The sequence below is a fragment of the Argiope bruennichi genome, chromosome 5, assembly GCF_947563725.1.
Source record: "Argiope bruennichi chromosome 5, qqArgBrue1.1, whole genome shotgun sequence".
NCBI lineage: Eukaryota > Metazoa > Arthropoda > Arachnida > Araneae > Araneidae > Argiope > Argiope bruennichi.
The window spans coordinates 117740929-117767589 of record NC_079155.1 but is presented as its reverse complement, the minus strand read 5'-3'; the positions used below and the strand labels follow the sequence as shown (position 1 = coordinate 117767589).

General features: G+C 28.3%; 1 protein-coding gene across 2 annotated transcripts in view; it reads right to left on the bottom strand.

Annotated features, from left to right (window-relative positions):
- Positions 1-12466: 12466 nt before the first annotated feature.
- The window catches only part of LOC129968483 (sphingomyelin phosphodiesterase-like), a 62894-nt gene continuing 48699 nt past the window's right edge, over positions 12467-26661 (bottom strand). For both annotated transcript variants that reach the window (XM_056082411.1, XM_056082410.1), the window contains exons 7-13: positions 25390-25497; positions 24518-24598; positions 23179-23266; positions 22670-22752; positions 16301-16493; positions 15390-15574; positions 12467-12580 (exon numbers count right to left, since the gene is read on the bottom strand). In XM_056082411.1, the coding sequence (XP_055938386.1) occupies positions 12469-12580; positions 15390-15574; positions 16301-16493; positions 22670-22752; positions 23179-23266; positions 24518-24598; positions 25390-25497 (850 nt within the window). In that variant the 3' untranslated portion in view covers positions 12467-12468. The remainder of the gene's footprint in view (positions 12581-15389; positions 15575-16300; positions 16494-22669; positions 22753-23178; positions 23267-24517; positions 24599-25389; positions 25498-26661) is intronic.

Genomic DNA, 26661 nt, shown 5'->3' with positions numbered 1-26661 from the left:
GATTAAATCATACAAAAATACATTTTTAAAGTTTTAAATGATACTTTTCAAAACATTTAAAACATACATTTTAACTTAGCTAGATTACCGGAAAGCAAATTTAATAAAATAATTAGCACAAAAATTCTTATTTGCTCGAATCGCAACTCTTCTAAAACAAAGTTGACAGACTGTCACAATACTTACAGGCATTACAATATATATTCAATTTATAAGAAGCATATTAACATATGATCCAAAACATAACGAATATATTTCTGATCTTCCCGTATTACATGAATTCAAAAAAATAATCGTATACTTTTAAGCTCAATATTTACAATTCCTGATTATAAAATTTTTCAAATTACATTTTAAAATACTGAAGTTACATGGAAAAATTTAAATTAATTATAAGTTAAATTGGAATAAAACTGAACTTATTATGCTTTACAAGAAGTATGCGTGCTTTAAGAATCCAATTATCAGGGATAAAATTTTTTCTCCTTTATTTTTCCTTGTACTTCTTGCTACTATGTTCCAATAGTAAGTCCAATTAAATTGCAACAAATGTTTATTAAATCTTTTTAATATTACATGTTTAGCATGAATGTATCACAACATATTATAAAAAGATAGGAAAGAACTTACCAGAAAGAAAAACTTCCATAAAAATTCTCTCGGTTCATTTTTCTTGGAAATCCAACAAGTTTTTTGGCCATTTTCGGTACAATAAGAGAATTGGGAACCAGGCTGTTGTAAGGCAAAAATTTTTCTAGAAAAAACCTGTCAAAACTCTCCAAATAACTAAAGCAATTAGAAATTAAAGAAAAAGATTTACACGGCGACATATCGCCATGAAAAGTTACAATTTGCGCCATTCCAATATGGCGGAGTTTTTAATTCCAAAATAGTATAATTTTCATTCACAGAGCTGGATTCAAAGTTGATGATGCTTTTAACTTTGCCTGGTTTATTTATGTAATATATATTTAGTATATATAACATTTGCTCAATAGGATCCCTTAAGAAAATGGCAAACCTAAGTCAAAACTTCTGTAGATTACACATAATTTTCACCCCATTCTCTCTTGTTGCGTATGGCTTTCTAATCGTAAGCGAGATGACAGTTCTTCAATTAAATAAGCAAGACGTAGCAATTGTTGTTAAAAATCCTCCGAGCTTCCTCAACAAATGGAATGCGCAAGCCAAAACTTAATTCGTTGCTGATGCATACTTTAGATTCGTGATTGCAGTGCCGCACCTACCAATAAATCAGAATCGTCTGTTTTGCTGCAATATGGAATTTAGAAATTTTGTGTCTTTAATTCCTTAACGTTTTGATTTTTTATAATCTAATTAGATGCATCTTCCGTTGCAGCTAAAACACAACACAATTGTGGATTGGATGGGTGAGTCGATTTCATTCGTAGGTAAGTAGTTATTGCGGAAGTCAAAATGGGTTCTTGTCATGGGTTTTTGTGATTTAGCCACAACGGGAATCAGCTGACTTACTGATTCTTTTAACCTCTTCGCATGCAATGGCGTGCCTGACATGCGCATTAAATTACTGCATTTTGAAACCACAATTAAGTAAAAATATTAAATAATATAAAATGCAAAAATCAGTTACATTCGCTTCAATATCTCAAGTATCTTTTATATTATTGTAGGAGTTAAAAAAGCAATAAATGTTCCAAATAGAATGCGTCAACTGACTCAGAAGTTTAAATGTTTCGAACGTAGGCAATCACCTTAAGATTACTGTTCAATTTAATTATTTCGGAACTATTCCTTGCTAAACGTAATTTCGGTTTTTTTTTTTTTTTTTTTTTTTTTTTTGTATTCATCCAAGAATGGTGGATTTTTGTTATGTGTTTTGACAAATAACACAATTTTGTCGCGCTTGGTATAAAACCAAGCATTAAGTCTTATTTTTTATTCCATTATCATAACTTTATTTTAATTTATATTATTGTGATTTCGATTTTATTAATATTCATTATGTCGCGAGCAATATTGTACGGGTAACAGTATTATTTTTAAAAATGTTTTGGCAATACTTAAAGGTAAAAACATTTATATTTAACTGTTCAAAATTCCTTCATGTTTTCATAGTTTATTTCAAAAATATGTTTTAGCAATTCAGCATATTTAAAAGTATTTTGTATCCTTTTTCTTAATTATGAAATTTTCCCGCGAATGAAAATGAAAATATGTAAAATAACAATTTATTTTATTGCACTGTTTTCTTACTCTGCATATTCCTTTTCTTTGAAAACAATTCAGCAATTATTTAATGGAGAAACATTTGAAGGTAAGTGTATTCACTTATCACTGAAGAGAAACAAAAAAAAATGTTCAACAGATAAATGTGTAAAAACATTCTTTTTACTACACATCGATAAAAGAAAAAAAATTGATTAAGATGCAAAATCGGTCACATATTTGGCGCGTTTTTGGTGAAAGAGCAGATTAGTTCACTACTTGAAAAGGTATTCAAAATCGTTAATATGGCGAGCTTTCGCATCTTGTCTCCTGTATTTTTGATTATCAAAGTTATGACTATCAAAAACATGTCAAAAAAATCACCCCAAGCAGTGGATGATTCTGCTTTTTAACCGCGTCTAGTTAGTTAGTTTGGCAACATTTTGATAATTCACTCTTGCGTTGTACCTATCTTAAGGAGAGATTACAAATCCAAGAGAAAAGACACGAGCTCGCCGTGTTGGTGATAGTGAAAATCATGCCAAGCAGTTGACGATTCTGCACTTTCACCAAAAATTTAATTACAGCAAAAATATCTATTTTTTGTCAATTATGTTTCAGAATTTCAGCATAATAAGAAACAAATCAATTACAGAAAGTAAGGTACTTTTCCATTTCGCCTTCTGAAATCTCGCCAAGCAGATTTTATTGGCGGCAACACACAGTACTACACATAAAAAAGGCGATAAACAGTTATCAGCGGGGATACTCCGTTTGGCGTCGATTGGCATCAAATGGATCGTCTAAAATGTCGCCTATATGCGCCGGTGAAATGGAAAGGTGCCGAAAATAGCAAAATAAATAAAATAAAGTAGAATAGAAAAAAATATAAAAGTATTTGTTTATTTTTATGGCTCCCAAGCTGCATATTTCACAAGCTCACGCTCATCCAGACATCATCATCGCACACAACCGAGGGCGGTATTCATAATATCAACCAATCACATCTCTACTTTCGTGATGATGTCGTGTCCGCGTTACCACGGAAAGGGGAGGCAGTAGTTTCTGAGGGTAAAGGCCCCTGAGTACCCGAGGGCAGAAGTCTGACTTCTAGCTCACATGAAGATGAAACTCACACATTTGCTTGCACAGCCCCTTTTTAAAGGGGGGGGGGCACATTCACACACCTCACAGATAGAACACAGATGAAGAACAACCCTGTCCGAACCCGGGACGCCCAGATCACGGGGAAGATGTGCTAGCCCTATGCAAGGACACCGGCCTCTACTTTCGTATGACGGAAAATAAAACTGCAAACACATGTTGCATTTCAAGATCTTTGCGATGTTTATTTAAGAGCTGTAGCCTCTTCAATTTACATATAAAGCTTTAGAAATGAGTTACCTATACTAAAATTAGGAAACAATAGATTACAAAAACATTTAAAAAAAAACGTTTCATTTGACTTTTCGCCAAGCACTTGAGAAAGTCAAAACTTTCATTTTCAGATAAATGAAGTAAAAAAATTTTTATGAGAATTCAAACACATAAAAGTAATACTTCTGTTGATAAAGCGTTTTAAAAGAAATGGGTATAAATAATCTGGAGTGTTTAGCACTATCAGTCTGCCTGTGGTATTTTCTTTGACTTGCCATAGGAAAGAGAACCTTCTCGCATCGATTTATTATTAATGATTTTCAGTCTTAATCTTAAATCAATGCTTTGTTACGCTTTACATATATTTGTTGCACAGTTTACCTGCCCGTAACAAAATTACAAAAGGGATTTGTTATAATTATTTTCTCGTATACGAAGTATTGAGAAAGTATAGAAATTGTCAAAAAATTCGAACTCGGGATTTTGACGAATCTCGTGTATTTGATCTCCCTGAGTTCGAAAAACGCATTTTTAGAAAATGACCGTCTGTCTGTTTGTATGTGACAAAGATATTTCACAAATGCTTTGAGCTAAACTTTTGAAATTTGAGTAAAAAGAGGAAGCTCGTCTGTGCAACCGTTCGAATATAAATTAACACGATAGTTATAAAACGAAGAGAACTAGAGAGATAAATCCGCTTTGCATTTTCAATACGCAGAGGGACGCAAGAAAATACGCAAGACAGACTTCCTTAGAAATGGATTGCGTTCAAAATTTTATAGAATTCTACATATTAAGCACACAGACTACATACCAAGTTTCATCAGTATAGTTCCGAAGTATTTAAAATTTCATGTTCACAAAGAGACAAATCCAAAAATACATATGCATATAATGATACATAATGAATACATAGAATGATTTTCTTGAATGGTAATGGACAGCTAAATAATTAAAATAATTCTAAATCATATAATAGTTTCATTCATATTCGTTTGAAACACCAACCATCAACTTCAATATTTCCATTCAACTTCACTGGAAAGCACGTATTTAGATCATTTATGTAAATATGGATGAATTTTGTATTATATTTAATAAGCAGCAAATGTATTAAGACAAAGAAAGAGTCCATCCCCCCCCCCCTCCTTTAACGGATATAATTCAAAAGATGCGTCGAAAACGTCTAATTTGATGCCTTTATCAAATATTATATTTCATCCATCAAATTAGATGTGTTCTTATCACTTTGACGTACACACAGAGAGCCATAATTCTAAACGTGAATTTTATGGGAGATTAGAACCATCGATATCCTACAAGTCGAAATATTTTGATTTAATTTATTTTCTATATGCACACGGGGAAGTTCTAGTCACAGGTTGTGACTAAACAAATTGTCATATAGGTAGTCCTATTTCAGTCCTAATTATAAATGCCCCATAGTTTAGCTAGTCCTATATAGCCTTATAACAATCTAATATCTAAATCATTAGAGATAGGTATATGGTTTCAACTGGAAAAATTCCTTAAATTATGTAAAGAATTAGATTTTAGGCTGGTAAAGTCAATAAAAGTAAGATTAAAATAATTACAAATTCTACATTTTATACAGTTTTTCGAATATATTTAGTGCGCTCTTGTATATTTTGTCAGTTGAAAATATGTTGACTTCTTGGCGTCAAGGATGATGAGTTGGCGACAAATCTTGTGACACTTTGCAGCGTTTGGCGATAAATGGCGATAAGTAGATGCCGCCTTGAAGTCGCAAAAATTCCTATTTTTCAGAAAATTCGTCAGTTTTCAGAGAGTGTACGAAAGCCTTGCTGTAATCGCTGATGAATCAATTGCTATTATGCTTTCTTTGAATAAGCGTGATACGATACGATCATCGACGTTTTGACTAAGAAGAAACTGCAGAACTTGGTCGAGAATGTAACTTTATTTGAGGCGTTGAGTTTCTATTTTTTTTTCCCCTGTGCTTTATGAATGAATGAATTTGAACCGGAGCATTTTATTAAAGGCTGGATTATTTTTTCTTTAACAGTAATAAATATTTTTAAATAAATTTATGCCTGTGCCATTTTAATCAATCTATTCAATCCCTGAACTGAAACAATATTCTTGCCACGCTGAAAATTTCACAGATCAAAGAATTTTTTTTTTTTAATAACTACGGCATATTTCTGCATTTTTGTTTTGCAGGCCATATTCATGTATCTGACACAGCAGTCGACCATGATGAAAACCATACAGAAGAAACAGAAAATCATGCATCAAAACCACTTTTAACTGCTGAGGAGAATCTGATTCTACGATCAGACGATTCCCATTCTTCAAATGGCCATCAAACAGACGTCAAAGCATTCGGATTTTCAAGACTCAAAAAAGATGTAAATATTCCGCTCTTGTGCCGGGATTATGGCTCGTGTTTGTGGTCAAATCTCAAAGCTCTGGCGACCAAAATGTATAGAACCAACAAAGAGATTATCTGCCTACTGTACAAGAACCTACCTCGACTTTGCAAACTCTTGCAGGTGCAAGATTCGATGCAGCTCATGAAATCTCACGTTGCCCTCCTGCAGTTCCTGGTGTCCTTTATGGGGGCCACAGCTGTCTGTAAAGTGGTTAGTTGCCTTTTCTATGTATACAAGTTATCCCGTATCATATTTACTTCTAACCGTTGTTAAATAAACTTAAAATTTAGGCTTCATTTTCTCACATACGAAATACACAGAGCGATACTTACTGCAATTGCAGAACATCGAAGTTTTGATGAATCTTCACATTTTAGAATTCCCTGAATCCGGAAATGCGAGAGGAATAACAATTAAGCCTAAATGGTAATAATGAAAATGCCTAAAAAAATAACAATAGCCCCCCAAAAATATTGGGTAACAAAAAAAATTGTAGCCTCCCATCAAATTTTGGAAGAAATTTGACCATATGACTGCCCACTTTCATGAGAATAATTCCAAAAACGAGGGAATTATTTCAAAATGGGTGCTTGGAATTATACTCCACTGAAAACTAGGGATTTGATTAAGATGCAACTAAATTTTAACCGTCATCATGAAATTTAACCGGCTTTTTAACTATTTCTTTAAGTATAGTCAGCATTTATCTTTTTTATAAGACACGATATAACAATTATACCATTAAACAGTTCTCTACAATCTAAATTCTCCAGTTCCTAACTATATCCCTATCTTCTACTCTATATCCTTTGAAGACGCCTTTTTTTGTGTGTGTGTGCACCTCTCTTATTTTATTCTCCTCTTAAAAAAAGCTACATTCCATGTTTTTATCAATAATGCTAAAGATTTAAATTATCCTAAGGACCAAACAACTCTAATTAAAAACATAAATTCTACAAACGTCACTATATTGCATTTTATTTCACTTTTAATACTTAATATTAATTTAGTTTTATAATAAGACGGATACAAGTTTGTAATTTTTCCGACATTCAGAATTGTAGCGCATCTTTCTTGTCAAAGGATAGACTTTGGAAGAAAAATAAAAATCAGTATTAAAAAAAAGGTGTGCAAGAAACATATATATTTGGAATATCGGATACCACTTCAAACCATAGTTTTATGAACGACGGTAAAATTCAAAATAACAAAAACCAAAATTTTACTCAAGGATCAAAAGCAAAATATCGTCTACCCTTACTATCTTAAAGGTAACAAATAAAAACACAAATGACTTATCCCAACCACTATCACCCAAGCAACTAAAAAATGATTTTTAATATATATATATATATATATATATATATATATAAATGTTAAGAAATCTGCAACTGGAAAACTGACCCCTGCTCAGCACAATCATTAAAAAAAAAAAAAAAAAAAAAAAAAAAAAAATAGGATTACGAAAATAAAGACTAAATCAAAGACATTACCACAAAAACAAAGACTCGAACCCTGTATAAACGACCAATTACAGAATATACAAGTAGAATAAAGTAAAAAATATTATTATCGAAATCAACTTTTGATGCTATGTGAAATCCAAAATTGTCAATACCATCATAAACTACAAACAAAATATATTACAACTCTAAAGCCATAAGAAAACTTCAAAATTGTTCCTCCCAAAAAATTAAGGAACCAAGAATTAAAAAGAATTTTTAATAAGCACTGAAAATATCTAAGCAAATTCACAGAAAAAATTTCTTTAAAAAAACCCCACTGAAATTAAGAAGAAATTTCCAACAACAATAGGTCCAACATTTAGTCTTTCATATAATCCAAGTTTATATGAAATCTGCAAAATAGTCAGAAACTGACACTTAATTCACATCCTGGTTCTTCAAAATCAAGTCAAATTCAGAAGACGATTAAGCTAATAAAAAAATAACTAAAATTAATAACTTAATAGAAAAAAAAAGCCTAATAATTCTATTAGCACAAAATGCCCAACATAGTTACGATATTGGTAGTGTTCAAAGAACGAAAAACGTCATGGAAGTATCGCCTACCTTGGGTAAAGAGTTCATCGTTAACGTATACCCCGAGGAAAAGTTCTTCAGGTTGTTGGAAAGCTTGCTTGTTGCCACAAAAATTTAAAGCATCAAGGAAGAAATTTAAAAAAAAAAAAAACTTATGTTATATGAATAAATTAATAATTATGGGGAAAAAATGTCTTAAAAGAAGTCAAGAAAACCTTACAGCATCTATAATATTCATCACCTCCTATCCCTAAAAATCAGAATTTAAACTTATAGAAAAAAAGAACATTCCAATGCTTCGGATATCATCATTCCTCAAGATACTGCTAAATCAACTTCAGATGTATTAAATATTAAGGGGAACGTACCACTAGCGATTCTAACATTAAAGAGGAGATCCAAAATCAAACTTATTTTAACTGCAACTGTAAAGAAAGCGGTTACAATGCATCACGGAGAAGATGTAAAAGCCTTTGGGAGATTACATAATATTCTACCAAAAGATCTTATATCCAGAATATAAATAGAGAATTGAGGTTGATTGCACAAGTCGATCTCCATCACCGAATGAATATATAACTTTATTCAAGATTAAAGAGTCTCAAGATGCCCTCAAAGAAAAGGAGTTTCTCCAAGAATTCCCCAATCTGCAATGAGTTAAATTACTTAAGAAAGCAAGAAAGAGCCCCAGTGTTAATACCTTGACATACAAATTTACTTAACTTCTTAATTAGATGAAACATTCTGTTTGAGGCAAATATCATTATAATTATTCAAATATTCATACAATAATATAAGGATTTTGAGGTAATAAAAGGTATAAGAGATAATAAGGATATTTGTGGGTTTTTAAGTGGATTTTGCATTTTAAATTGCTTACTATTTTCATTTAATTGCAAATTTGAGATTAAAAATTCAGTAATTCGATGCACGAGTCAGATTTGTCATTGTCTGTGAGGGAGTTAATAGAAGATACTACTAAAGGATCTGAAATCGTAAGAAGCATGCCAACATAGAAACAACTCTCATTGAAAAATGGATTGCTTTCTTGAGTCAGCCTAGATGATCCTCAAATTTGGCCCCCCCCCCTCAACAAAAATTCTCAAGATTGCCCCAAATACAAAAACGCTCTCCCATTGGACAATAGATCTCTCTCTATTATCTAAACATTGATTGGCTCCCTTTCCTCTCTGCTTTTGCCATGGCCAGAGAAAACCATGCATTTGCAAAAAAAAAAAAAAAAAAAAGACTGAAAGTCATGCATTTTTTTAGCAGCACCTAAATGCCAATCAGGTTCAAACAGTTAATCATCTAGAGAGATGGTGCAGCCATTTATTCTGCATCATTTCGCTTTCCAAAAATTTAAATCAAATAATTTTGTGAGTGGATTTTTTTTTCTTTCTTTTTACAAGCATTTTGTAATAAGTATATTAAGATTAGTTGCAAGAGAAAAAAGAAAAAAGCTACAATTTCATTGCTACAATGAAATAATAAGAACAGAGGATTTACAGATAAAGAAACTCAAAATTTAAAAATTTCTATTCAAAACAATGGGCATGTTAAAATGAAAATTATAAATTAGGCCACAAATTATGATAATAGAAGTATTTTATTTCAATAAGTAAAACAAATGAACACATGTATAAGTGATAACATTTTACAGAAAGTGCAAGAAATAAACAATTGTAACATGAAAATAAACAAAAACAAATAATGTGGACAAAACAGACAGAATTAAATAAAAATAGTAGCTACACATGTAATTAGATAGAAAAAAAGCTTACAATGCATAATGTCATATAACAATCTAATGTATTACATGTAAAAAATCTAATAACATAAAATTTCACAATAAATATAAGTGACATAAACATAAGTGACAATATATTTAATACAAAAAGATTCCAAGATAGTAGATTCCAAAGATTCCAAACAAGATTTCTTGTTTGGTTTACAGAAAATATTTAACACTTTGACAAATAATATGAGACAAAATAAAATGTTACAATACACCTAAAATTGGACAAACCATCCATTTTATTATATTAAAATAACATAGATCAAATTTTAAAAAAATCATAGTTTTTAACTTACATCACAACAAAATATACCCATATTATGATATATAACATAATATCCTTTATTAAAATATTAGTTTTTAACATTAAATATAGTTTTTAATTTACATTACAACAAAATATACCCATATTATGATATATAGCATAATATCCTTTATTAAAATACTATACTATTAGGACACTATACTATTAGCATACTATACTATTAGGATACTATAAATATGAATAATAATCTGTTCAACTCACAAAGTTCTTAAATTGATTGTCGATTTGAACTTTCTTTGGCGAAAATAAAAATTCTGCATTCATTTTTACATGTTAAAAAAAAAAAAAAATTGCAACAGTCCAGTTTAACATTTACAATAACTTTTAGATTAGCGCAATATTTTAATTTATCAGATGCATAACAAAATTGTTTCCACCTATTACAAAAAAAATTAAAATAAAAAATAATTTTGCTATAAAAACTTGCATGTTTATTTTGTATTTATTTCACTTCTATATTCTTAGAATAATATTTATTAAATATATATCTTACAATTAAATATCAGGAAAAATCATAAATTTCATCAATAGCAACCATACAAAAAGCAAAATATCTATATTTAAATCTCCATTGATGTAAATAAATAGTTATAACAAGAAAAGAAAAAAAAAACACGTTTTGGAAATATTTTAGGCAATATAGCTATTCTTAAGCCTTACAATAAATGAGTTTTTGATACACAATAAAAAGAGTTTTTTTATTGCCCCTACATACTTGGGAAAACAATTCGAGTATTTTTAAGAAACAAAATGAAGTACATTAATTAAGAAAAGAATTTGAGCCAAAAATTACAAATGCAATTAATAGTAATTATTAAATAGTATTTATTAACAGTAATTAATATGCAGCATAAAAAAAACTTAAATAATATTTTTCAACAAAAGAATATTTGAAACAAAATATCATGAAATAAAAGAATATTAAAATATTACAAACTCATCACCTGAAAAATTAATTAAATTAAAATATTGTTTCATTTTCAATAAAAAAAAATTTTTTTCTTTAGAGCAGAACTTAATACAGTAGTATTCTTCAATGTGAAGAAAAATTAATATTTTTGACAACCACTAAAATGCCACCATTCACAACCACTAATTATTGCTTTCATAACATAGGATTTTTAAAAATGGAATAAAAAGCTGAAATTTATTTCTCAGTTAAGATAAAATTTAAAATGAAATATTGGTTGGATCCCTATGTGGATAAATTCTTTTACTTGAAAGATAAATATTTACTGGAATATATGTGAAATGATTTGATTGCAAACTCATACTCAAATGATTCATGTATCTTGATTAAAATTTCATTCTTTCAATACAGTTCTGAGTAAAAGGAACCATTATTTTATGGAATTTTGCAACCTATAATAATAATTAATAATTTAAGTTTCGGGCATTTATCATAACCTTTTTCCCCCCCTAAATAATGTCATCAATAATGAAAACAAAGAATCAAAAGTAATGACTAATATAGTTGTTACATGTAATAAAAATTTTAACATAAAAAAAATTTCTAAAAATATGTATTATATTTCAAGCACTGTCTCATATTATCTACAAATAAGAACAAAAATAATAATTCATATATTAAATAGTCTCAAAACGAACTTGGAATTAAAGAATAACTTTTTTTTTTTTTTTGGCAGAAATGTAAAGAAAGAAAGAAAAGAAAAGAAAGAAAGAAATTTGAGCACTGAAACCTGCAATTAAATCACTTTCAGAATTAATAAAGGCAAATATTCAATATATTTCTTTATTAGAAAAATCAAGCAGAAATTAATAACATTGACTAAGATTTAGATATTTCATATAACATGTAGTTGTTAATTATTTTTATTACACAAAATTTATCAGAATTAATATTGAACATTATATACCTAATATAGATATAGTGTATTCTATAAATTTTTTATAACTTTAGAATAGAAGAAACAAAAGAGAAAACTATACAAACACTAAAACATTGAATAGAAATTTTTTTATCTTCCTTTATCCCATAGCATATTTAATATCATAAATAAACTGAAATTTTTAAAGTAACTTCTGATTACAAAAAACACCTATCTAAATAATCAACAAAAATGAAATTAAAACTATTGGAATAAAAATCTCACTTAAAAAAATAAATAAAACTTTTGTAAAAGCTTTAGAAGTATGAAAGTTATCAATATACTATCTGATAACAAATTTCTAAAAGTGACATAGCATTCTAAAAATATAACAAAAAAAGGAAAGAATCTTTGGTTCAAAATATTTTAAAGTCTATGTCATAACAATAAAATAGTGCTTAAGGTCCACTTTCAGATTGTGCACTGAAAAACTTCAACAAAACAGAGGATTATTCGACTGGCCTCTCCGCATACGACATATAAACTTTTCTTTACATTTTTCATCACAGTCAGGAGTAGAGAAAGTTGCCATTTTGTAATAATAACTAAAAAAGAAAGTTTTCATGTTTCAATGAAAATAAAGTTATAGAACATATTTCAGATCAATATGGGTAGTTTAATTTTGGAATTTCATATTAAGTCTTTAAATAGCAAAGGCAATTAATTTGAAATATAACAATAACAAACACATAATTGGGATGTATAAATATGATACATAAAACAAATCAAACAACAATGCAACTAGCAGATAGCTTCAACTTTTTTTAATTTTTGAATCAGTACTAAGAATTTTTAGCTAATAATTTGTATTTGAAATTTATTTTTATTCTTTAAAATAACAGCGTTTTAAAACCTTTTTAAATGATTTTCAAGTATCAGACCTAAACAAAAATGGTATAATAAAATTCATCTCGAAGTAAGTAAACTTCAAATAAACAAAAATTATGACTTTTAAAAATATCACACAATAGTGTTGAAAACTTCATGAGATAAAATATAATTTAGCACATTTGACTTTATAATATATATGCAAAAATAATTTTGCATATGAATAGCAGAAAAGAAAAAACTTTTGGAATTTGATTTCAATTTATTTTACACAGTCAAAATTTGTACAGGACAGAAGCAATGATAAAATGACATATGATTATGTTGCAATATAAGAGCAAAATGGCCGAATTTTCCTCCTTCAGTGATTTTACTATGAGATTCTGATGACAGAATTAGCAATTTTCTTAAGTGTGTGTTAGAAATAATTAAATAAGAAAGTGGGAATTGGATCCGGAAATAAGAGAGCATTTTAGAATGAAGTTAACATTTTCAACGTAATTTTCAATTTTAAGATAAAAATTAGGATTTAAATTCGGAGATATCATTACATATATTATAGATATATAATATAGATAGACAAATAGATGAATAATTAGCTAGTATGTTACAGTACAGTATAGTACAGATATAGCTAGTATGTTATATTAAACTAAAATACACTAATTATCTCAATTTGAATTATTCCAATTTAATATTTTAATGAAGATCCTATGATCTTTGCATTAATTTGCCTATTTAAAAAAAACAAAAAATAATGTAGTAAAAAAATTAGTATTGAATCCCTTATATAAAACCATTAGAACATCTTGTTTATATGATTATAAATTTATCAGAGTTATAGTTCTTTAGAGTATTGAAATTCAAAATCTATAATATAATCAATCAGCACTTTCTATTATGCTGAGTCAATTTTAAAATTTCATTGACCCTTTGAATGGATGAGTAAATTCCAGCTTTTGTTTTGGTGTCAATTAAATCAGAGAGGACTTTTTATTATTGTTGTTATTTACCACCAACTGATTTATTAGTATGTGATTAAGGATAAGCATGAGCCAGAATTGGTTAAAGGAACATAAACTTCATTTCATTTACATTATTTTATGAGGGATGTAACTAAAGTCAATGAGCTGATGCCTGCAATTTTTATTATTTTACACCATGCAATGCAAGAATATAAAGCAATAATGATATATTACATTTTGGTGAGTTGGAATTAGTTCCAATCTTTTCTTTAATAACTTGTTTGTTTGTTTTTTATAAATTTTGCATTGCATTCTTTTTTACAGTACATGGATCACTTTTATTTCCAATCCATTTTAAATTATCAGTTTTACTTTGAGTGTTTTTTAGCTTATGGAAATCCAGGCTTTTACTGCTTATTTTTTATGTTAATATATATTTGCTTAAGTATGCTGCAAATTTGTTTGTGCGTGTGCATGCATGATGCATTAATTTTAATCATTTTGCAAATGTGCATGAGATATTCTACTATTATTTTTTTTTTAAGTCTGAGACAATCAGATCCAAGACATTGTTAGCAGGATAACAGCCTGTCTAGGTGGATACAACTGCTAATTTTTAATAATTATATTTTTTGATTAGGTATAATTATATTTTTTGATTAATATAATTTTTACATCAATGATTTATCTCCCAAATTCAAATCTAAAAAACAAAAATAAATAAAATAAAAATACTTAAATATTTAAACTATCATAATTAAGTTTTTTTTAATTTTTTTTTTATTTCAGAGAAACAATTAATAACCAAAAATGTTGTAAATATAAAGCACTAACTGGATATGATGCAAATCTATTATAGTCAAATTTATACATATTTTTTTTATCTTAGGGAAAGGAAGAATTTTTTTAAAGAAACTGTTTAAATATAGTTACTTCTTGATTTTTGCAATTTACATAAGACACAAAAATTTACATGATCTATAAATGTTATACTTTTTCAGTATCTTACTAAATGAAAGAAATTCAATTTTTATATTGAAGAAAATTTATATTAATTTTTTTATCAGCATATTTATTATTTTGCACAATTTTTTGCATAATAAATTTAAGTTGATGTAGAATAAATGGTAAGTTTTTCTTTTCATTTAGTCTAAGATAAAGATTTATAAAAATAAATATATATATATAATTATGCTGTGATATATTAAATCTTTCTGTCAACATATACAAAGCCTATGTCAAATCTCATTATTTTGTGTCTTTGTTAAATTTTGAGGCTGCCCCATGAGATAGCAACTTCCTCTCTAGAAACTCTATAGTAATCAGAAAATGTTTAAACTTAATGGATTTAACTAATGTCAAGCTTGTGAAGGTAGATATTTGATGGAATCATCATGAATTTACATTTCTTAAGTTTTAAAGCCAAAATTTCGCACCAGAGTACTGCAATTCTCATACCTGAATGAAATTATTTTAGAAAAATTATAATTAAAAAGTAAAGAATACAGAAATTTTTCTCTCATCTCATTTCAATATAAGAAGGGAAGGGAAAGAATCTTACCTATGGAACTTTTGGAAAAGAAAGTCATCTTCCTGGAACTTCCGAGTCAGATTATTCCAGTCTTCAGGAAAGAGTGATGACATATTATAAGCTTCCTTAGCAGAATACTCGAATTGCCAGTTCAGTTTCATCTTTAAATTGGCTTCAGTCAAATTTGCAAAATATGTTTCATGATCAAGAACATACTGAAAATGAAAATAAAATATTTTTACATATAGAAAATAAGAGACACAGACCATGTTTATTAAATGTATGGAATTTAATAAAATAGGTAGATATATAGATTAATAGATGGGTGATTAACATTAAAGATAGATACTTTAAAGCAAAGATTGCAAAATAATCTACAGTAATTACAATTCTGCTTTTTAAGAAAAACTCTGCACTTAAAAAAATAACTAATTCTTAGAACATTGCAATATATTGAATAACAACATTGAATTGAATAATATATAACATAGAATTTTCCATCCCTTTGGAAATATTTTTAAGGAATGAATACTTTTCACAATAAAAATTGTAATTAAAGAAATCAAAGAATAAATAATTAAATTCTAATTCATTCTTATCAAAACACAAAGAGTGATGCAAAAAATTCACATGTCTCAATTCTTAGAGCATCACTTTTTAAAAATTTCTTTTGCAATTTAGTTGCTTTTTTTATTATATAACAAACAGCCCTTTTATATGCATTTACATCAAATAAAATAAAAATAGAAAATTATTTAATGAAAACAATTGTAATGGTTATTTTCTGAACACTGCTTATAATTTTAAATACTTCAATCTGCCATTCTAATTCTTTTTTTTTTTAAGTAAAATTACTTTTAAAAAAATTAGGGTTTCCAAATATCTTAATATATAAAACTATAAATAAATGGGGTTTTTTTTAAATGCATAACATAACATACTCTTGAACTTTGTGGGTAATTTCCATCTACAGTATATATCCTATAACCTGGATTAAAACCATCATAAGTTGTTACACTGGGACCAATGTATACAATGCTGGTGGCTCTATTATGGCTTGTTTCATCAAAAAATAATTCAAATTCATCAGAATGAGTGTGTCCAAAAAACTGACCTGTAACTGTGCTTTCATACCTGTAAATATTATAAGTCTATTAAAAAATTTCATTTGAAGATATGCATATAAAATTTATTGGCAAAAATTGTTTCCCGCTTTTATTAATTAAAAGGAAGAAATACTTAAATGGAAAGTTTTTGGATATTTCTGATAAATTATTTTCAGTTTCAGTTGTATATATATTACAAATAGAATAAAAATATTTTTTTCAATTTCAATAAATTAAAACCAAATTCAATTTCAAATAAATTAAAATGAATATTACGAAAGGCGAAGGTGATTTATGGGATAGAATGATATAAGGTCCATCTTTCTTTGGCATAAACTTTTTAATTTTGCTTTGGTTCGCTTTACTTAATGGGTGAAGCTTTGCTGAAACTAAATCATCAGGTTTATAGTTAGAGCTCGGTTTACATGATTTATCTGCATATGCCTTTCGAAGATCTTGATTTTTCTCGATATTTCCTTTTATTTGAGACATATTCCTCTCAAAACGTTTTAAAAAGGTGTAAATTCTGAAACAAAATTATCATTATGAATGACAGACCGTAGATAAGTAGTAAAATCGTCTAAAGTTCTTAATTCTCGGGCAAAGTTGAGGTAAGCTGCAGTGCAACGAGTAGTTTCGTATTTTGCATTCAGTACAAATCAAATAGCTGTAATTTCCCAATCCATAAGTTATAGTTATGGTTGTTACCTACCATGATTGCCAAACGAGGCTTCAAATCTCTGTTTTTACATTCAACAGGTTTTGCCTGTGGATGATAAACAGGAACTAAACTTTGATTAATATTTAATGTATAACACAACTGTTGCATGATGGCGCTGATAAACTGCATACCATTGTCACTTATTAAATGACGCGGTAACCCATATCTTAAGAAGACTTCATTGAGTAGTGTTAAGGCACATTCTTTAGCAGTAGCTTGCTTTAATGGGAATAACTCTACCAATTTTGTTGCACAATCTTCAACGATAAAGATCTATTTCATGCCTTCACTCGTTTCTGGTAGAGATCCAAAAAGATCAATAGCTATGCTTTCAAAACATTGAGCAGGAACAGGTGTCTGTAAAAGACCAGTAGGTTTCTGGTTTATTGCTTTATATCTTATGCAATCCGCACAACTTTTGACAAAATCGGTAATTTATCTCTTCATGCCCGTCCAATAGTATCTGGATGATATTCGAAAAAAGGTTCCATCAGCTCCGTAATGAGCAGCTGTAGGAGCATCATGATGGAGTTTAAAAATTTTTTTCTGTTTCATGAAATGGGACAACTAACTGAGCTGCTTCCCCTTCAGAGTGTGGTGAGTAACGATAGAGTACTCCTTGATTTGAGACGTATCCGCTTTGTATCCAATTTGCAAAATCAACACTTTTGTCAATATCCTCAAAACAATCTATGATCTTCTTGAGTTCAGTATCTTACAACTGTTCAGTTCTTAGTTCAGCAGCTGTTCTTGGTGGGATATCATTAACAATAGTTTGTAATTCCCAAGTTCCTTTATCATTGAATTCAGGTCAAGAAAGCATGTCAGCCACAACGTTGCATTGGCCTAGAAAATAATCAATTTTCAAGTTGTAAGATTGAATCTGAAGTGCCCATCTGGCTAACCTTTCAGTGGGTGACGATGAAGTCATTAACCACTTTAAAGTTTGGCGATCAGAGGCTACTGTAATATCTGCACCCTCAATATATCCTCGAAATTTATTCAAGGCCCATACAACAGCCAAAGCTGCTCTTTCCGTTGTCGAGTAATTCTTTTCGGCAGAGCTCAAGAGTCTACTGGCATATTCTATTGGTCTTTCATCGGCGGGTCTTTCTCCCTGTAGAAGAACTGCACATTAAGACATAACCACTTGCATTCGTCCGGATGATAAAAGGCTTCGTAGGATCAAAAAGTTTCATCTGTCTTTCAAACATAGTTAAAAATAATGATATGTCATCTGTTTCAGGGTGCAATATATGTAAAACTGTTTGTAAATCAAATCGTTTTGGAGTAGAATCAATCTCATTAGGGTTTAACAGATTTGGATGTTGGAGCTTAAGCTTTTCAAGCTCAAAGGCTCTTTCCACAGCTAGCTTTTCTGTTTCCAATTTCTTTACTTCCGCTTCTTCTAACTTTTTCCGTTCGTCAACAATGTTATTGAACATATCGGTCACAAACTGTTTGTTATCCATAAAGAATGCAGATTAAGTTATTTTATCATGTCGGTCAATTATTTTATCTTGGGATGTTATATTTAAATCTAATTCCAATGCCACGTTGTAATTCCTCCCCCTTTAGATAGAAAAGCCATTTTTCTTCGCAATTATTGAAATGAAATACGAAGTTAAAGCTTGAATATAAAGGAACAGTTACACACCTACCTCCTCTTTTGAACATATAAAAAAATTAATAAAGTAGGCAGAACACAAATTATTCAAATCTCCCTTTTTTTTTAAGAATGCAATAATAATAATAATCAAGTAGGAGATAAATATATTTTCACCAATGGAAATAAAATATTTATGTTCAAAACAACTTCATGCGTTTATATTTTAGATGAAAGCAACACATAAAGACAGATATTAAGTTCAAATGATTTAAATTGTTAATTTTATCTGTAAGTATATATACACACTTAATAAAAGAAAAGCAGATATAGCAAACAATTGCTATTAAATTTGCATAAGTACAGAAAAAGATTTAGCTTTAAGAATTCTTAACCATAAAAATAACATTCTGGGAATCAGAGATAAAATTGCACATTTTATAGGAATAAAAGATGGCATATGCTGAATCATTACTCTGAAAATAAAATTAATATATCTGTACAGTTCTTTCATAATACCAAAATACCATGCAGCTGCAAAAAAGAAAACATGTTCAGTAATTGTTTAGAATAATCTGAGAAGAGACTGAGATTATGAATACTTAATGAGACAGGGCACGTCGCTCAAGGGCGCATAAAATATCAGAAAACGAGAACAGACAGTTTTGGTTTAGGTTCTATTTCAAGTATGATAAATTAATTCGTAGTTAAATAAAATACAGAAATAATACAACTTGAAAATCACCATATAGAATTCCTTAATATTTAAAAGATATGTTCTTATGCACTTTCAATGATTGAGATCAAATAACAAAACAATACAGATACTTTAATATTTCAACTAGCAATGATGATTATGCTATGAAAACAGAAGTAATTTAGAAATTATTAAATATTAAGTAGTATAAAAACATTTCACAAATCTTGGTGTATTCAAACGTGAAGGAATGTTGTATTTCAACGAAACAAAGGCTTGATGCTGTTGAAGTTTTAAAAAAAAATGCACAAGTGTTATGGCTCTTGTCAGGGAAAGACACGGACAGGAACGGCCAAGACAAAATTGATCAATTTTTCTGTGCTGTAAATTTGAAAAACACACACACATTTTCTTTTATGGATTTAAATGCAGATTTTTGCTGGAGATGCACAAATAATAAATTATAATCAATACAGGGGCCGACGTCCCGTACGAGTTAGAATTTAAAACTGAATACTGGAGAACTCCTTAGGACATCGATGCAAAGATGGCAGATGCTGATTTATTTTTGAGCACTAATGTCTGGAACACAATGATGAGCCATTCCCGCAATGGGTAAAATTATTTTGTGTCAGAATGACACGCCAATGTGGTGGTGTGAAAATTTTCTTGTGATCGTCGGGACGACTTCATTATCGTTTCATAATTTCCATCAGAATTCTTTTTCGTTGGGTGCCAATGTGGTGGAATGTAGATCGTTATGATCTGTGCAATGTTTTCAGGGACATTTCTTTTAATAATCACATTCACATTGAATACAATGATAAGGCATTCACATGCACAGCTTAACAGGACAGACGTAGACAAAAGATTGTATCACAGCACGAAGTCCTGTTCCCACAATCAGTGATGGTAAGTTCTGGGTTGGAAGATTCGCTGGATTGAACGAAGTCTGGGGCTTGAGTGGAAACTTGTTTCGATGTTAGAGTGTATGTAGTCTTGTGTTTTTAGCAGGAAGCAGGTCCAATCAGGGTGAATCTTCCAGAGGAGGAGCGAGGCTTCTAGGATGCGATGGGTTTCTTTCTCCTTTTCCTACAAAGATGCTTTTTGCCTTGGTGTGGGGAGGTGCGCAGAGGTTGGAGTATTGTATTTATGTTATTGATGAATGAATTATTACGATATGGCTCATGAGGAACTTTGATTGCGCAATTGTGATAGATGACGGAACTTTTATGATTGACTTTTAATTTAATATTTATTTAAAATTAATGGGGGTCAAGATGAGAAGATTGATTTAAGAGTATTAGCATTAGGTAAAATTTGGTTACATTTGAGAAGGATTAGTCTGGATCTTTTGCTATTTGGGGTTAGTTGGTAAATTTCTATCTCTTTTATTGATTTATTATCAGGTTGGATTATATTATGAAAAGATTTTTCTGCGATGCTTTTAATGAAATCTTTCATTGAAAGGATACTGATGGCTCGTCTTATATTGTCAGTTCTCATGAACCATCTCGTTTTTGTTATTTGTCTAAGGATTATATTTTGGCACCTGTTTATGATATTTATATTGGATTTTGCTGCATATCCCCAAACTGGTCAAGCATACGTTAGGACAGGTCTTAGCATGGCTGTATAAATAAGCAAATTATTTCCCTAGTCATTTCTGAATTCCGTGCAATTAGAGGATATAATTTACAGGCGTTATCTCAGAATTTTTGTTGGGGATTCCAGATTAAGGTTTTGACTAATATCACAGTGAGGTATTTAGCTTTCTTAGACCACGGGATTTCACTTTTATTTATTTTAATTATGTTTTGGGTAGTTTTCCTTTTCTTTGTGAAAACACCGATATTGTTTTTGAAGGATTTATTGTAATTTTCCATTTGGAGAACCAGCTTTCTAGTTCTTGGATGTGTTTGTTTAATGTACGAGAGATGAATTTTATGTTCCTGTTTTTGGCCTGTTTTGCCTGTTATGCAAAAATGCATAGTTTGGTATTGTATTTCTGAGGTATATCATTAATAAATATTGAGTATATGGTGGGGGATAATTTAGCTCCTTGCAGTACACCTGCTTTTATGGAGTGCAGTTTGGAGAGTGTGGTGTTAATGTGTGCAGCTTAACAGGAAAGCATATCATATCATTTTTAATACCATTGCAATGCACTATGGGATGGCATATGGGATGGCCTAATAAGGCATTGCCATCTAGTATCCAAAAGAGAAGATACCAGTAATGTAATTGCTACGAATATTATAAAAATTAAAATTTCATATAATTGAAATATTTCTGCAATTGAATATTTGCAATAATGAAGACATATATACTATTTTTTAAATTCCTTTTATTTTTTTTTTTTTTTTTTTTATAAATTCAATGAATAATTTTTACGATACACAGGATATACATTAAATCTATTGAATAATTATATCAAATATACCAATTAACATTTGGTATATTTTAGTATATTTGCTTCGTATATTTGCTGTTATTTTGTATATTTGCTTTTGATGTATATACTATAAAGAAATCAAGAAATTCATACCATTAAATGAGATATATTAATAAAATTTACGGCAAGATAATTAAGCATTTTTTGGCGAAGTTACTATTATACTATTTAGCATAAGAAAAAAAAAATGATTATTTTACTTTTAGGGAAATTAAATAAATTCAGTTTATCATATTAACTTTGTACAAACAGGCCATGAGAAAGAAACTCACATTTTTGAACCTTGAACAAAAAATGAGAATATTTTAAATACAATATTATGATAAATAAATTGAAATAAAATTGAATGAAATAGATTTATATTGAAATTCTAAACAAAATAAACTTTAAAATGCAAAATGTAATGAACGTTTATTGCATTAATAATTTTAGCTGTGTGAAATAAAAATTCTCTGTAATAAGTTTTGAAATTCTCGACTAATGAAATAAAATCTTTTAAATTCTAAAAACAATCAGATGGGTAAATTTAAAAATACATAATAAATAATATAATATATATATTAAGAAAACAAAAAATACATAATAAATAATATAATATATACATTAAGAAAACAAAAATTCATAATAAATAATATAATTTATACGTTAAGAAAACAAACATGATTTTAATACTAAGCAACCATTTTGAAAATTTTTACCTGCTTGAATATAATGCACATGTTTACCTGTTAATGATTCTATTATAGTTGCTGCTCCATACACCTAAACAATCAGGTTCTCCTGGTGGAATGTGTCCAATAATATGAACCTAAAAAAAAATTATGAATTATAAATTCTTAAGCTTAAATAAACCAAATAATCATGTTTTAGTTGGAAAAAATATTTAAGTGGAAATTGCTTAAATTGGCTATTATTTAATATTATTTATGCATCACATAAGCAAATTCTTGAAGTTAACATAATTCAATACAAAAATTAAGTTGGTTACATAACCCTCTAAAGCATTCTTTGAATTCTCAACCGAATCAAAATTAAAGAACATTATATAATAGAATATACCAATTAAATTGGTGTAGTAAGAAATTGAACAATAAAATAGTAAATAATAGAATTTCAAAGAATTCACAAAATTTGAAAATAACATCTTTTTAATAAATTTAAGAATTATAATATTTTTTTATTTTTTTTTAAAGTTTTGCAAAAATTAAACACATATGCATTTAAAATAAAATACCTTTTCTCCCTTGTTTTCAGCCATTTGTAACTGTGCTACAAGCCATCCCAATTGCCCAGTTGGGTCAGTTGAATTTATAAGCAACCACCTAAACAGGAATAAGATTTTTTAAAAAGTACTTTAACATAATTCTGCTACTGTATATCAATCATTTGTAATTCATCCAACTTGTTTTTAATTTTACTTAGATATTAAAACTGGTAAATAAAACTAAATATTACTGCATTGATATGTATGTAGAATTCAACGATAAAATATAATTTTAAATAATTGCATACTATAATTGGCCTAAAAAATTAGAGAGTAATTAGTGTATATGTAGCAATCGCTATACCAGCATATAAAAGAAATACAGTAGCTAAACATATTATTGAAATTAATTAAAATGCAAATTTCGTATTGCACAATGCAACACTTTTTGATTTTTCTTCCATGCAAGTGCGAAAGAAAATTAAATAAACTGCTGAACTGCAGACTATTACAAATAAAAATTGCATGAAACTGAAATGAAAGACCAAATAATTTGGAAGAATAGAATTTATTACAGAATATAAATAAGATTTAATACAGAATATAATTTTTATAAGAATATAAATGAAATAATTTGGAAAATCAAAATATTTTATCTTTTAAAAACAGTCAATCCTGTAAAAGCAATAAAAATAATTAACAGCAATACTAAAAATGCTTTTATTATTGGCAAAAATAAAGTAAAAATTTCAGAAAACTTTCTCATCATTAATTCTGTATAACTTCTTTCAAATTATAAAACAACAACAACAAAAAAATAAAGTGATTAAATGTTGATAGATGGAGGATGAATAAATGGATGAAGTATTTAGAAACTTAGTTTTAAATGTGAAACATAAGTAATTTCCACAATCTTCTTCGCCTACTAAATGTAGATGTCTGTGTTGCTTCTTTTTTCCATTTATTTAGTATGATATTTTATTTTACCTTTCACAGTGCAAATTCCATAAAACACCAAGAAAATATGTTTTTAAAAATCATTAATGAAATCTCATGCTCATATTTTCTTGCACATTTTTCCCATTAGCAATATAATGGACAGTCCAAACTATGTGCATAACAAATTTAAGTAATATAAAAATAATTTGTAGGAAAAGGAAAATGTCCTTCTCAACATTATTAATTCATTTTCTAAACAATTTAAAAAGTATTAGCAGAAATTGATGTATATCTTACAAAGATTAGTCAAAGTGTAATTGCATAAAACATATTGTCTTAAAAATATAAATTATCAGGGAAAAAAATATTATTTTTCGTCACTGGTCTATGAACAAATTTTCTATAAAGAATAAAGAAAGAAAATGCTCACCAATTCAGACTATTGCAATAATTCATATTCAAAGATATAATTCGAAGTCCCGGATACACTTCAGCAGTATAAAATGCTCCTCTGAAATTTAATTATAAAACATTAAAAAGAAATTGATTACACTTTCAAAAATGAGCATTTTAAGTGTATAAGTAACAATGTTTTTGTGTATAAGTAACAAATATGTGTGTCAAAATCAATTATCTCATGAAAAAAAAATCACGGCATATGCTTTTTAAAACCAGAAACAACATAACATTAAATTCAGCTCAAGAACTCATGCATTTTAATAATTGTTTGTAAAATATTCACAATAAACAGTTTAGAAATTCAATATTTTTTTAATGAATTACGGAAGTTTTGCTATTTATTAGCACAGCTTATATTTAAAGCTGCGTTAAAAAAAATTCTTATGTAAAAAGGATCATTCAGAAATATCACCATATTTTATGAAAAATTAAAAATGAACTACCAATAACCGTAAATAGCTTTCTAACAAATAGAATATATTCAGTGTATAAAGCTACAATGTTTTCAGAGAAATTAATTTCATATATAAGGAATAACTTTCATTTTAATATAAATTAGCAGTAAATTTTGGCAATCTACTAAAAATAGAGTTAAAGGAAAAAGAATTGTATCTAAGTACATGCACAAACATTGTTCAAATTTAACAAATTTCATCAAAAACAATCAAGACAGATTATTGCTCATTAATCTACAAATAAATTTAAGGTACAAATTAATTATTAAATATGAATTAATAATTCAATTTATATGCACAGAATATTAGATGTTTAATTATTTAACACAAGACGGTAATTAAAGCAAAAATAAAACTAATATACAAGATAATTAACAGACACACTTACAATCTGAGGGTTTCAGAACTGTCAGGGACCCATGGCAACCAAGCTTTCTCAATTTCATTATATAACCATGAAATTGAATCATTTCCTTTTACATCAGGAATGGGAAAACTGCAAAAATTAATTTTAATAAAATGTTTTAGAGTAAATATAGAATAAAAAAAAACCTGATATAATATTACTACTTAAATTTTTTTTTAAAAAATTTTAATACTTCAAGGAATTCAAGAACTTGTTAGGAAAAAAAAGTCCATTAAAAAAGTTAAGACCTTATAATAAGTTTTCATAAAATAAAAATTGAAATTAATAATTTAATATAAGATGCAAACTTTTAGACACAAAAACAGATCATGCATCAAACCATACATTGTTTTAGCTACAAGGAAAGGATAAAAAAAGAAAGATTATCCACAAAATTATTTAATTTTAATTAGAAAAAATTAAATTCAAGTTATTCAGAAAATAAGTTTTTCCACATTGGTAGATGGTAGGACACAAAGAACAAAAAAAAAAAAAAAAAAAAAAAAATGTGAATCACAGAAAGATTTATCCTTTTATTCTCTGACTGTAAAAGAACATATGAGTTGACGTTCATGAATTTAAGCTGTGTTACTGTAATCATTTAATGCAGTTACTTATGTATTGACGATGCTGAAGAATTGACATCCAAATACTGCAGATTTGCATCATAAGCTGCAAATTTCTTTGATTGTAGTTACAAAAATTATCATACTATAACGATTGACTCAATTCCAGGAATGAGTAAGCAATATTTGCTCCAATTTCTACAAGTAGTAGAACAAATGTTTAGTAAAGTTTTTTTCGGTAAGTTTTTTTTAAGTTTTTAAAGTTTTTTTTTCAAAAGTAAGTAGAACAAAAGTTTCAGAAAAAAAATGTAAACATTTTCTTTTTCTGAGGAAGAGTTATATTTATAAAAACTTTTTAAATATTTATATACCTCTTTGTATGAATATACATTTTTGTATAAAATATATATTTATACAAAAATTGTGAGGAACGGTGGAAAATTCCAGATTCCTTTAAATAATTTGCATATTCAGAGATATATAAAACTATATTAATAAAAGAATAGATTTTAATTTTAGAAATCAGTACCTTGAACAAACACATAGTTTAAAAACACATCATACAAAGTTATAAAATGATAAATAAAATGGCAAAAGGATATACAATATAAATGAAAAAAGGATAAACAATATGAAAAATGCCATTTTAAATAAATATTTTATTTGAAATCTACAGATTTAAGAATTT